At 61.5% G+C, this 12,226-nt stretch overlaps 1 protein-coding gene across 1 annotated transcript; it reads left to right on the forward strand.

Annotated features, from left to right (window-relative positions):
• Positions 1 to 454: 454 nt before the first annotated feature.
• On the forward strand, positions 455 to 10,500 carry MAP3K11 (mitogen-activated protein kinase kinase kinase 11). Its single transcript, XM_074231064.1, has 10 exons — positions 455 to 1,248; positions 5,250 to 5,430; positions 5,516 to 5,664; positions 5,753 to 5,928; positions 6,049 to 6,292; positions 6,650 to 6,763; positions 6,889 to 7,024; positions 7,101 to 7,192; positions 8,421 to 8,777; positions 9,209 to 10,500. Exons 1-10 carry the CDS (start codon positions 549 to 551, stop codon positions 9,532 to 9,534), a joined length of 2,475 nt encoding a protein of 824 aa, XP_074087165.1. The 5' UTR covers positions 455 to 548; the 3' UTR covers positions 9,535 to 10,500.
• The last annotated feature ends 1,726 nt before the right edge of the window (positions 10,501 to 12,226 follow it).

The raw sequence follows: 12,226 nt of genomic DNA on the forward strand, positions 1-12,226 counted from the left end.
AGGCCGAGGGGTGGATCTTCCACCGGAGCCGAACGACTCATTGGGCCACAAGCGCTAACGGACGGGCGGCTGGGCCGATGGGGCGGGCTCTGGGAAGAGGGCGGGGACGACGTCACGGAGCGAGCGCGCCGCAGTCGCTGGGTTTGTAGGTCACCGCGCAGCCCCGCCCGCTCCGGCCGAAGGAGGCCAGGGCGAGCATCGGCCGCCTTAAAGAGCCAGGCGCGGCGCGGGGCGGCGGGGGGCGCCCGGGGGAGCCCGGCGGGAGGGAGGTTTCCCCGTCGGCGCCCCGGGGCGGGGGGCGGGCGCGGGGCCGGCGTCATCTGATGCTGCTTCCTGCGGGAGGCTCCTCCCCGCGCCGCCGCCGCCGCCGCCCGGCCGCAGTACAAAGGGCGCCGGGCAGGGCGGCAGCCGCAGCCCACGGCCCGGCCGCAGCCCCCCGCGCCAGCCCCCCGCCCATGGGCCCCCGGGCGCCCCGCCCCTGAGCCGCCCCGCCATGCGGGGGGGCCGCCAGCAGCGGCGGCGGGGCGCCCGGGCCTGAGCCCCCCGGCATGGAGCCCCTCAAGAACCTGCTGCTCAAGAGCCCGCTGGGGCCCTGGGCCGGGGCCGGCCGCGCCGAGGCCACCCCCCGGGCCTGCGGGGGCCCGCTCTGCACCGCGCTCTTCGACTACGAGGCGGCCGGCCGCGACGAGCTGAGCCTGCGCAAGGGCGAGCGCGTGGAGGTGCTGTCGCGGGACGCGGCCGTGTCGGGCGACGAGGGCTGGTGGGCCGGCCGGGTGGGCGAGCGCGTGGGCATCTTCCCCGCCGCCTTCGTGTCGCGCGGGGCGCCCCCGCAGCCCGAGGCGGCGCGCTTCCAGGAGCTGCGGCTGGAGGAGGTGATCGGCGTCGGCGGCTTCGGCAAGGTCTACCGCGGCAGCTGGCGGGGCGAGCTGGTGGCGGTCAAGGCCGCGCGCCAGGACCCGGACCAGGACATCAGCGTCACGGCCGACAGCGTCCGCCAGGAGGCCCGCCTCTTCGCCATGCTGGCGCACCCCAACATCATCGCCCTCAAGGCCGTGTGCCTGGAGGAGCCCAACCTCTGCCTGGTGATGGAGTACGCCGCGGGGGGCCCCCTCAGCCGGGCCCTGGCCGGCCGCCGCGTGCCCCCCCACGTCCTGGTCAACTGGGGGGTGCAGATCGCCCGGGGGATGCGCTACCTCCACTGCGAAGCCCCGGTGCCCGTCATCCACCGGGACCTCAAGTCCAACAACAGTGAGTAGTGGGAGGGGGGGCACCCCCGACCCTCCCGGCTTGGGAAAGGGGGCTGAGGCTCCCGGGGGGCCTGGGCACCTTCCCCAGAAAGGGGAGCGCTCAGTCGTTAGGGAGGAGGTGACTCTCCGGGGCCCGGAGATCTGGGCAGGGCCCCAGCTGGGCTCCCACCCCCTGCTCTTACAGCAGGAGAAGCTGAGGCCCGGAAAGGCTTGACCTTTGACTGAGGGAGGCCATCTGGGGCCCCCCTTGGGCAACGGGCAGTCTGGCTCAGGATCCCCCACCCAGGCTTCAGGAGTCACCCGTTTCCCCACCGACCCCAGCCGATGCACAGCCCGGAGCGGGGCCTTGACCTCGGTGGGGGCTTTAAACGAACCCCGTAAAAGTGCCTGAGTCGCAAAGAGGGCCTGCCGCTGCCTACGAAGCCTTCTCTGACCACCTCCATCCACAGTGGCCCCCTCCTTCCCCCTCCAATGACTTTTGGTCCATCTCTGGCTAAGCTACCAAATAGGCGGCTATTCCTTGAGTGTGTACTTTCGTGTTTTTTAACCAAAAGATTTGTTTCCAAGGGTGGTGGATCAGAAGGCGGAAGCATAAAGTTCTTGTCCTTTCTGGGTTGTAGTTTCCTCAGCTGTACAGGAGAGAAGTTAGATTGGTGATTGCCCAAGAGGCCAGCTCTGCTAGCTTCACGCTGGGTCCACCTGAGGCTCGCCTGTGTGGAAGGGTGCCGGCACCCCCCACAAAGGGGCAGAGAGGGCTGGACAGCTCGGGAGGATGGGGAGCCGGCTAGCCTCACATGTCAGACTATGAAGGGCCTCGAAGGCCAGGCAGAGGAGCTGGCCCTTGAGGCTTCATTGACAGACACTAGAGGCAGTGGGGGGGGGAAGTTGGATCTCCAAGGCCAAGGGTGGAAGCTGGGACCCTCATTGGTTTCTGTGTCCTTCCCTCCCAGAGGGAAACTCATCACTCCCTCAGCAGAAAACAGAGAGGCAGGCCCTGCCCAGGTGGGATTTAGGGGGAAACAGGTTTGGGGTTGACATCAGGCTACAGATCCTCTTGGAGCCTGGGCATCTAAGGGTCCCTCATGGCTCCAAGTCTCTGCATCTTTTGGGTCCAGTGTCCAGCCTTCTCCCACTTCTAGCTTCTTTGGCTGGTAGGAAGGAGTCCATGGACATCAGGGAGGGATCCCTATTTCCCCAGAACCCATGCAAGTAGCTCCCCCAACCCTCCACCCTGGCAGGAGGGGGGATTCCCCTGCAGGCTGGACCCTAGGCTGGGGGGGGGGGGGACTCCTGGCTTCTGTTTTTCCTCCCTTCTCTTTACTGAGAAAATGGAACAATAGCCTGAGCCCCCGCTCCCCACCCTCCCTGCTACTTCCTGCATTTCCTGAACGGGCTTCCTGTCCCTGCCCTGATCTCTCTCTCCCTCTCCCTCTCCCAGCACAGCTGGCTGCGGGGGTGGCTGGACTGGGGGGGGGGGGGAGCAGAGAGCAGTGCCCCCACCATACCCCCCCTCTAGATGGGGTGCCGAGCTCCGATTTGGCTTCTAGCACTTCCGGCTCCTTGGGCTTCTGGCCTCCCAGAGCTCAGGCATCCTGCCTTCCAGACTGTCCCCAGTCCTGGGCCCAGGAGTCCTGAGTGCACTGGAGGGGGGGGAAATCCCTATCCTGAGGGTGGGGGGACATGGCAGAAAACAATGGACTGATTTTCCTGTAGCAGCCTGGACAATGGGGTCCTTGTGAGCCTCGACTGGGGGAGAGGAGGGAGGGAATTCTCCAGGCCCACGAGTCACAGGACCAGCTTTCCAGGGCTGCCCTGGCCCAGACCAGACCTACTCCCCTCACCCCCTGGCTTTCCCAGAAGAGCCTGCTGTCCTGACTGAGGTTGCTTAGAAAGGGGAAGCTGGGAGGTCTGGAAAGGGAAGGGGAAGAAGTCTCTTGAGAGCTCTGAGCCCACCCTTCCAGGCTCAGGACACAGCTTGTGATCCTGGCTTTGCCGTGAACTTGCTGTGCCTCAGTTTCCTCATCTGTCAATGAGAATTTTATTAAGCGCCAGGCAGTGAGGCCAGTGAGATAGAAAATGAGACGGGAACTGGTCCCCAAGGCCTATAGCCATGACATTCCCCTGCCTCCCTGGGAGGTGGGCCGAGCTTTGCTGGGGAAGGAGGGCACCAACAGTGTCCATCCGCCAGCTCTGCCAACCTTAGCTGGGAGGCACCATGGCTTCTGGATCCCACTGGAGTCACAATTTTTTAGATTTTTTTTTTTCAAGGCAAATGGGGTTAAGTGGCTTGCCCAAAGCCACACAGCTAGGTAATTATTGTCTGAGACCAGATTTGAACCCAGGCACTCCTGACTCCAGGGCCGGTGCTTTATCCACTGTGCCACCTAGCTGCCCCTGGAGTCACAATTTGAGGGCATCTGTGTCCCCCTCAGCTTTGGGAGGAGTCTGGACTCTGCTTTGTGCTTCCTGTGTGACCTTGGGAGAATTCCCTGACTTGTCTGGGTCCTGGCTGCCCCACTCCTCTTTTTTAGGTGGGGGGCAATTGGGGGTGGAATGACTTGCCATGGGGCACACAACTAGAAAGTGTCTGAGGCAGATTTGAACTCTGATCCTCTTCTCTCCAAGGCCAGTGCTTTCTCTGCTGTGCCACCTAGCTGACCCAGGCCTCTCTGCTTTTGAGTCAGGATGGGGAGGTCCCCAACAAACTTAAGAGCCACTCCCCTTCAGCTAGTGGCAGCCAGCAGGAATGGTGTGATAAAAGATACCAGAGGCCATCTCCTCCAGCCCCCTTCTAACAAAAGAGGAAACCAGCCCAGGCCCTGGGAGAAGGGGTGGGCTAGGAGATGGGATTTGAACGCTGAGCCAGCTCTCCTCCCACTTACCTGGCTGCCTCTCCAAAGTGAAAGGCACCAGCCAGAGGGTGGGGCTCTGGAGGAAACAGGAAATGAAAAGAACTGGAGGCAGAAAGGAATCCCCCCTCCCCTTGGGCCTGGCATACCCCAGAGGCCCTGGTGGGCTGGGAGGAGGAGGACCTCTGGGAAACCCAAGTTCAGATTCCTTAGGACACCCACCCGCCCAGGGCTCAACTCCCTAGAACCCAAACCAGTCCAGGAAGCCCCAGTGGCCCAGGCCTGACGTCAGATCCCAGGAGGTCACGTGACCAAGGGCTTTAGTCTGGAATGCCCCAGATTTTAATCATTCTTGTTTAACTGTTGCTGTCAGGCCCCTGTTGGGCATCTGAGGCTTCATCCTCAGGGCCATGATGGGTTTTTTTTTTTGTGGGGGGGACTTGGGGACTTCCAGGAAGGAAGGGAAACCAGGTACTATGAGGGAGGTGCATTGTACAGGTTAGGAAACTGTGGCCTAGTCAGTCACCTGGTGTCACATGGCTAGTGACCTTCTGAGGAAGAATTTGAATTCCTGTCTCAGTCCACCTAGCTGCCCAGCTGTAGGGCTAGGAGGGACCCCCTCATTTTACAGATGTGGAAATTGAGGCCCAGAGAGGGGTCTTGGGAAGTTGTACAGAGCTGAAAAGTCAGGGTTCTTTCCAAAATTAAATAAAATCGGGGGGGAGGGGCAAAGGAGGACTCTGAACCTGTGCCCTAGGATAGTCTGAAGAAGAAAAGAATGCAAACACCTGGAGGGGTCTCAAGGGCTCAGAGTAGAGCCTTCAAGGGAGATAAGTTGAGGAGGGGGTACATTCCAGGTATGGAGGACTTGCTCAGCCAAATGGTTGGAGGCGGCAGATGGCAGAATCGCCTCTGGTCCCATCTGGGTGAAGGTGAAGTTGGTAGACTGGCATCAGGCTGTGAAGGACTGACCGTTTCCTCCTAGACTTCCTAGGGAGGGGTGGAAGGTTTTGTGAGCAGGGCGGGGGCACTTACTGCCTGGGTGTCCCATCTTGGGGGCTTCTCTATCCCTGTCCCGACAAAACCCTCCAGCCAGGCGGGCTTCCGCCCTCCGGGGACCCTCGCCCGCTCACCGGGCTCCCCTTCTCCACAGTCCTACTGCTGCAGCCCGTGGAGGGGGACGATGTGGAGAACAAGACCCTGAAGATCACCGACTTCGGCCTGGCCCGAGAGTGGCACAAGACCACCCAGATGAGCGCCGCGGGCACCTATGCTTGGATGGCCCCCGAAGTCATCAAGGCGTCCACTTTCTCCAAGGGCAGCGACGTCTGGAGGTCTGAGGGCCGTGCCGGAGGGAGGGGGAAGGGGTGTCGGGAGGGCACGTTGGCCGGGGACTCAGCCTCTTCCTCTGGCCCGCAGCTTTGGGGTGCTGCTGTGGGAGCTGCTGACGGGAGAGGTGCCCTACCGGGGCATCGACGGCCTGGCCGTGGCCTACGGAGTGGCCGTGAACAAGCTCACCCTGCCCATCCCCTCCACCTGCCCCGAGCCCTTTGCCCAGCTCATGGCCGGTAGGCACCCGCACCCGGGGGCCGGGCGGGGGAGGGGCCGGCGGCCGGCGCCCACCTCCCCCTGCCCCCATCTCCTCCCTTCCGCCAGACTGCTGGGCGCAGGACCCCCACCGGCGGCCGGACTTCTCCGCCATCCTGCAGCAGCTGTCGGCCTTGGAGGCGCAGGTGTTGAGGGAGATGCCGCGGGACTCCTTCCACTCCATGCAGGACGGCTGGAAGCGGGAGATCCAGGGGCTCTTCGACGAGATCCGGGCGAAGGAGAAGGTGCCGGCCCCGCCCGGGGGAGGGGGCGGGAGCGGGGTTCGGCCCGGGTCCACCCCGAGTGGTGGCGGCGGGGCGGGGCTCCGGAGCTGGCGGGCCCTGACGCCCCCCCCTCGGCCCCAGGAGCTGCTCAGCCGCGAGGAGGAGCTGACCCGGGCGGCGCGGGAGCAGCGGTCCCAGGCCGAGCAGCTGCGCCGGCGCGAGCACCTGCTGGCGCAGTGGGAGCTGGAGGTGTTCGAGCGCGAGCTGACCCTGCTCCTGCAGCAGGTGGACCGGGAGCGGCCGCACGTGCGCCGCCGCCGGGGCACCTTCAAGCGCAGCAAGCTGCGGGCGCGGGACGGCGGCGAGAGGATCAGCATGCCGCTGGGTGAGGGGCGGGGCCCGCGGGCCGGCTGCGCGGGGATTGGCGCGGGGGCGGGGCCGGGGCCGGGCGGCGCGGGGATTGGCTCCGGGGCGGGGGCGGGGCCGGGCTGTCCGGGGATTGGCGCGGGGGCGGGGCCGGGCTGTCCGGGGTTGGCGCGGGGGCGGGGCCGGGCTGTCCGGGGAGTGGCTCGGGGGTGGGGCTGGGCTGTCCGGGGAGTGGCTCCGGGGCGGGGGCGGGGCCGGGCTGTCCGGGGTGTGGCTCCGGGGGCGGGGCCTGGGGCCGGGCTGCGCGGGGATTGGCTCTGGGGCGGGGCCTGGGGCCGGCCGCGGCTCGGTCCCACGCTTCCCTGTGGCCTCCTAGACTTCAAGCACCGGATCACCGTGCAGGCCTCTCCCGGTTTGGACCGCAGGAAGAACGTCTTTGAGGTCGGGCCGGGGGACTCGCCCACTTTCCCACGCTTCAGGGCAATCCAGTGTAAGATCCCCCCCAGCAACCCAGCCGTGGGGCTGCCTAACATCACCGAGGGGGAAACCGAGACCGAGGGGCCCCCGCTAGCCCCCTCCCCCGGGCCGCTCACCCCGGGCTTCTTCCCTCCGCAGTGGAAGCCCCGGACGCAGCCCAGGTTTGGGGGCGTCAGTCCCCACGACGCTCGGAAGATGCGGGGAATGGGGAGCGCCGGCCCTGCTGGGGCCGGGGGCCCGGCTCGCCCAAGCCGGGAGAGGCCCAGAACGGGAGGTGAGTAGCCCAGCGGGCCCGGGAGCCTCCGCCCTGCCCAGCCTCCGCTGCTCACCTGGGCTCTCCCCCTCCCCAGGAGACGGTCCCGAACGGATGAGACGACCTGGTACCTGGACTCCAACGACCCGTCCCCGCTGGGATCTCCATCCACACCTCCCGCGCTCAATGGTGAGTGGTGGCTTCTCTGCCTTATCCGGCCTGCCTCGGGACAGTTCTGATACTTTGGGGGGCCGGGGGCCTGACAGCTGACCTGCCTCCCGGTTGGTGGAAACCTGTGGGGCCTCCTTTCCCCTGTCAGAAGGACCAGTTGGAGGAGGGGCTGGCCCCGGACTGAGGCAGGATGAGCCCCCGAGACCCAGTGTCTCAAATGGCTCGAGGCAGATTGAGGCTCTGAGTGTCAAAGGAGGCCCAAGAAAGGCTCTGGCCTCTGTGCCAGACTTACCTACCTTGCTCCCCTTTTCAAGTCCTCCATTCCTACCAGACTAGCCAACCTGTCCTTCCATAAGTCACCTCCTACCTCCTCATCTTTGCAGGCAGCCCTGCCTGCCTTCAGGAGGATTGGCTCAGTGTTCGCCTCCTGGGGACACCTTCGTGATCACATATCTACCATGATGTGCCCCCAGTGATATGTTGCTCTCTGCATTTCCGGTCCCCAGCATGGTTCCTGTAGAGGCCAGGGTGTCCCCGGAGAGGGACAGATGGAATGGGGGGGGGGGAGCTGGGTCAGGAAATACTGACAAAGGCAGCCCTCCCTTCCCTCCCAGAGCTCCCCCAATGTTTCCTGGTCAATGCTGGGGGGTCGGGCTGCTCAGGAAAGACTTCAGGAGGAGCTCGGGGATCAGCAGGATTTGGAGAGCCTCCCCCACCTCCAGGCTATTGAAAGAGAAATTCAATCCATTGAGCTCAACCAGCATTTATTAACTGCCCAGTGTATACCAGGCCTGCTGGTCATCTTGGACCATAAAGACAAAAATGAACCACCTCTACCATCGAGGAGCTGCCATTCTATTGGAGGAAAATAAAACATTTAGAGAAGGAAAAGTAGTCATCGTGTTAGGGGATACGGGGAGGTCATAAAAGGCCTCATGTTGGTGAGACCCTTAAACAGAACTTAAAGGGAACCATTGAAGCCCCTTGAGCACAGGATTGATCTGGGTGGTGACTTGCAGCCCAAGGTGTGAAGACTTAACATTTAAAGTGACTGGAAGTATATGCAAAGGCATCTACCATCACAGTAGTCTGGGGAGTGGGGGGACCACCTGCTAGTGGAAGGACAAGGGGAGGAGGGCGGGAGGGGAGGGTGAAGCCTCTCTGGTTCTGCCTTCATCCCTGGCAGGTCCTGCCTTGGAGGGGGTGGTCTCTTCTTGGTAAAGACCCCACTCCACTCCTTCCTCAGGTGACATCCGTCCCCCAGAGCCAGAGGAGCCACGTCGAGCGGGCCCCTCGGACCGGAGCGGGACTCCCAAGATCATCCAACGGGCCCTGCTCCGGGGGACAGCTCTGTTGGCCTCTCTGGGGCTGGGCCGGGATCTGCAGCAGGCTGGCAGTGGGGTCCGGGATAAGGGAGATGCTACCCCTGAAGAGGCATCCCCCCCTTCCTCCCTCATTCGCTTCTCTCCCAAGACGCCAGATGCCCCAGTCTCGCCACTGAACCTGGATGCTGAGGGACCTCCCAGCCCTCCTCTGCTTGACCTGGGAACCCCTGGGGGGCAGCCCTCTGCCAAAAGCCCCCGCCGGGAGGAGGAGACTTGGGGTAAGAAGGCCCAGGCCTAGGGAAGGAACCGAACCTCTAGCTTCCAAATAAGCAGCAGTCTATCAGGTGGGGGAAACCCAGAATTCAAAACGTAGAACACTGGAGCTGGGAGTACCTGTTGACCTGGGGGTATCTGATCTAGAAGAGATCATATAGTACCAGGCCGTGACCCAAAAAGGCAGGCCAGGGCTCAGAGGGTCCTAGGACTGGGGTGTCCCTGTCAAAAGGACCCCCTAAGCCAGCACAGCCTTAAGGAGCAGAGTCTCACTCCCCTGCCTTCCAGAAGGGAGGGCCCCCACTTCCCCACATGTCATCTCCTTTGAGCTGCTGCTTCTTCAGGAAGGAAGTCGAGGCCTGGGCTTCAGGAAAGTGGGGGGACACTTGCCCTAGACTCGGCTCTCCAGTGTTAAGCTTCTCTGCTTTCCTTGCAGGCGGGGCTGTCTCTCCCCCTCCCGGGGCCTTCCGTTCTCCTCCCGGCACCCCTCGATCCCCAACGCTAGGCCTCATCGGCAGACCTCGGCCTTCCCCACTCCGGAGCCGCATCGATCCCTGGAGTTTTGTGTCCACTGGACCCCGCCCATCCCCACTTCCATCTCCACAGCCTCCCCCACGTCGAGCCCCCTGGACCCTATTCCCAGACTCAGACCCTTTCCGGGACCCCCCACCTTTCAACCCTTTTGTTCCAGAATCCCCCCAGAACAGCAGAGCCCAGACCAAAGATCTGGGGAGTCAGGCTCCTTGGGGGGCCCCTGAGTGAGGGGCAAGGCATACCACACCACGAAGTGGGAGTGTCTAAGAACCTTTCAGGGAGCTGGCCCTGGGGAGGTGGATGCCCCCCAAGGGGCACCTTCAGCCAGGAGCCACTGTATACACTGGAAAAGGAGAAAGGGGCCGGACCCCAAAGGCCACTATATTCATGGGGCTGATGGCCCTTGCCTACTATTCCCCTGTCCCTCTGGAAGGGGCTGAGCAGTCTCTGGGAGCTGCAGCTCTTTCCCAGTTGCCTCAGTTTCTTCCAGAGGTTCTTCAATCTCCTCTGAAGTGGCCCTTTTTTTTAGGGGGGCAGAAGATGGAGATGAAACCTCCCTTCCCTGGAACACTACGCTGCACCTGAAGCCTTAACACTGGACTGAGGGAGAGTCCAGAGGGGAGGTTGGGGTCACTCCTGCCTCTCCAATCTCTAGGGGACCTCTGAAGCCATCCCCTTGCCCCTCTTCTCCCCATTGGGGCTTGACACTGTAACTGGCTGGTTTAGGGGGCACCAGAACCTGTCTCAGGGAATCGCTGTCCGCCCTCCCCCTGGCCCAGGGTGGGGGGTGGGGGAGGCAGGGAATGCAAAGTTATGTGGTTGTGGCCCCTGGGGATGGGGAGAGGGATGGGACTGGGGTCTCCAGGAGTGACTGGACCATCCCCACCCTTGAGGTCTATCCCACTGTATTTCTCCACACCAGTGGCTCAGAGAGTGTCTGGGATGGGGACTCCGGACTCCCCCTTGCAGCTCGGCAGTCCCTTTAGAGAGGGGAATCCCAGAACACTCCCTCCCCCTCCCAACCCAGGTCTGGGGGTCACAGCCTCGAGTGCTACTGAAACCAAATAAACTCTTCAGCTGTCTACACCGCCTGGCTCTTCTCTGAGGGGGGGGGGATTCTGAGAGCTGTGAGGGAGTGAGTCTGTGATGGTTGTGGACCATGATTTTCCCAGGTTAAAAATGAAACAACAAAAAGTTCCTGCGTCCATGAAGTTTTATTCTCTAGGATCGGCCTGGACCCCCAGGCGGACGGCATCATTGAATGTCGACCAAGAACTTAAGGAGGGAAAAGTCACAATTAGGACATAAGGGTGTCATTGATTGCTTGATTCTCTTCATCCGTGGGTCTGTTCTATGTCAGAGCTGACAAGGACTCTATCGGCACTAGGACCCCCGGCTCTTCTTCTGACTCCAGATTTTATGTTGGTACCTGAGGTCGGAGGGACGTGTAAAACATCAGGATTTCTCCCCAATGTCACAAGGATTTGTTCGGTCTGTTGGAGATCTCCGGCTTCCTACCTCCTCGGAGCGGCCTACACACACATCATTAGAGGGGACTAGGCTGTTCCCTCTAGGCAGAGATCTCCCTGATTACACTGGGGAGACAGACCCCAAAGAGGGCAGAGGCCGAGATTCAGACTCACAAACCTCAATTAGAGGCTGAGAAGCCAATTTTTTTGGCAAGGCAATGGGGTTCAGTGACTTGCCCAAAGCCGCACGGCTAGGTAATTATGAAGTGTCAGGTCACATTTGAACTCGGGGACTCCTGACTCCAGAACTGGTGCTCCATCCACTGCGCCATCTGGCGGCCCCTGAGAAAACAATTTCCGAGTTTTACAATTTTCCCCCCAATCTTCCTTCCCTCCCCACCCCCCACAGAAGGCAATTTTTCAGTCTTTCCATTGTTTCCTTATTGTACATTGATCCGAATTGAGTGTAATGAGAGAGAAATCAGACCCTTAAGGAAGAAACATTAAGTATAAGAGAGAGCAAGATCAGACAATCAGATATCTGGTTTTTTCCCTTAAAGGGAATAGTCCTTGGTCTTTGTTCAGACCCCACAGGTCTTTCTCTGGATACAGATGGGATTCTCCATTGCAGAGAGCCCCACATTGTGCCTGGTTGTTGTCCTGATGGAATGAGGGAGTCCAACAAGGTGGATCATCAACCCCATGAGAAACCAATTTCTGATCAGATATGTAGACGTGGCTAAATGAAACTTTCATGGGATTTCACATGTATGATGGCTATTCTGTGCGCCTTTGGTGGGGGGAATTTAGAACTCAAAAAAGTCTAAAAATTAATATTTAAAAAACATGCAGGCAAGTCAGCCTCTGCCCTCAAGAAGCTGACGTTCTAGTAGGAAAAATGGACAAAGCTATACCAATCAAGGTAAATCGAGGAAGGTTTGGAAAGGTTTCCCTGGTCTTTAATTGGACCTTGAAGGGAGCCAGGGAGGGGCGTGGTCACAGCAGAGGAGGGAGAGTCTGTCCAGGCCAGGGGATGACCAAAGAGAAGGCCCGGAGCCCAGATGTGGGGGAGGAGGGGGTGCCCCCCAGACCCAAGAGTCCCCATTTGGAAGTGAGGTGAGAGAAGACTGGAAAGATGGGAGGAGAACCCAGTCTCCAGACTAGGATGTGGGGAGTCACTGGTGGCAGAGTGGCTGTGAACTGGGATGGGAGGTTTCACCCCCATCTTCTGCCCCCCCCCCAAAAAAGGGCCACTTCAGAGCAGATTGAAGAACCTCTGTGAACTGTGAACCTGGAGGCAAGCAAACCCCCTGCAGCCACCACCCCAGTCCTGGGGTTCTGCACAGGGAGGAGGATGTCTCAGAGGAGGGGGCCAGACTGGGAGGAGGGGGCTGAGCGCTAGCAGCCGGGGGGATCAGGAAAAGGAAGCCTGGAGGAAGGGCCACAGGAAT

The sequence above is a fragment of the Macrotis lagotis genome, chromosome 3, assembly GCF_037893015.1.
Source record: "Macrotis lagotis isolate mMagLag1 chromosome 3, bilby.v1.9.chrom.fasta, whole genome shotgun sequence".
In the NCBI taxonomy this organism is placed as follows: domain Eukaryota; kingdom Metazoa; phylum Chordata; class Mammalia; order Peramelemorphia; family Peramelidae; genus Macrotis; species Macrotis lagotis.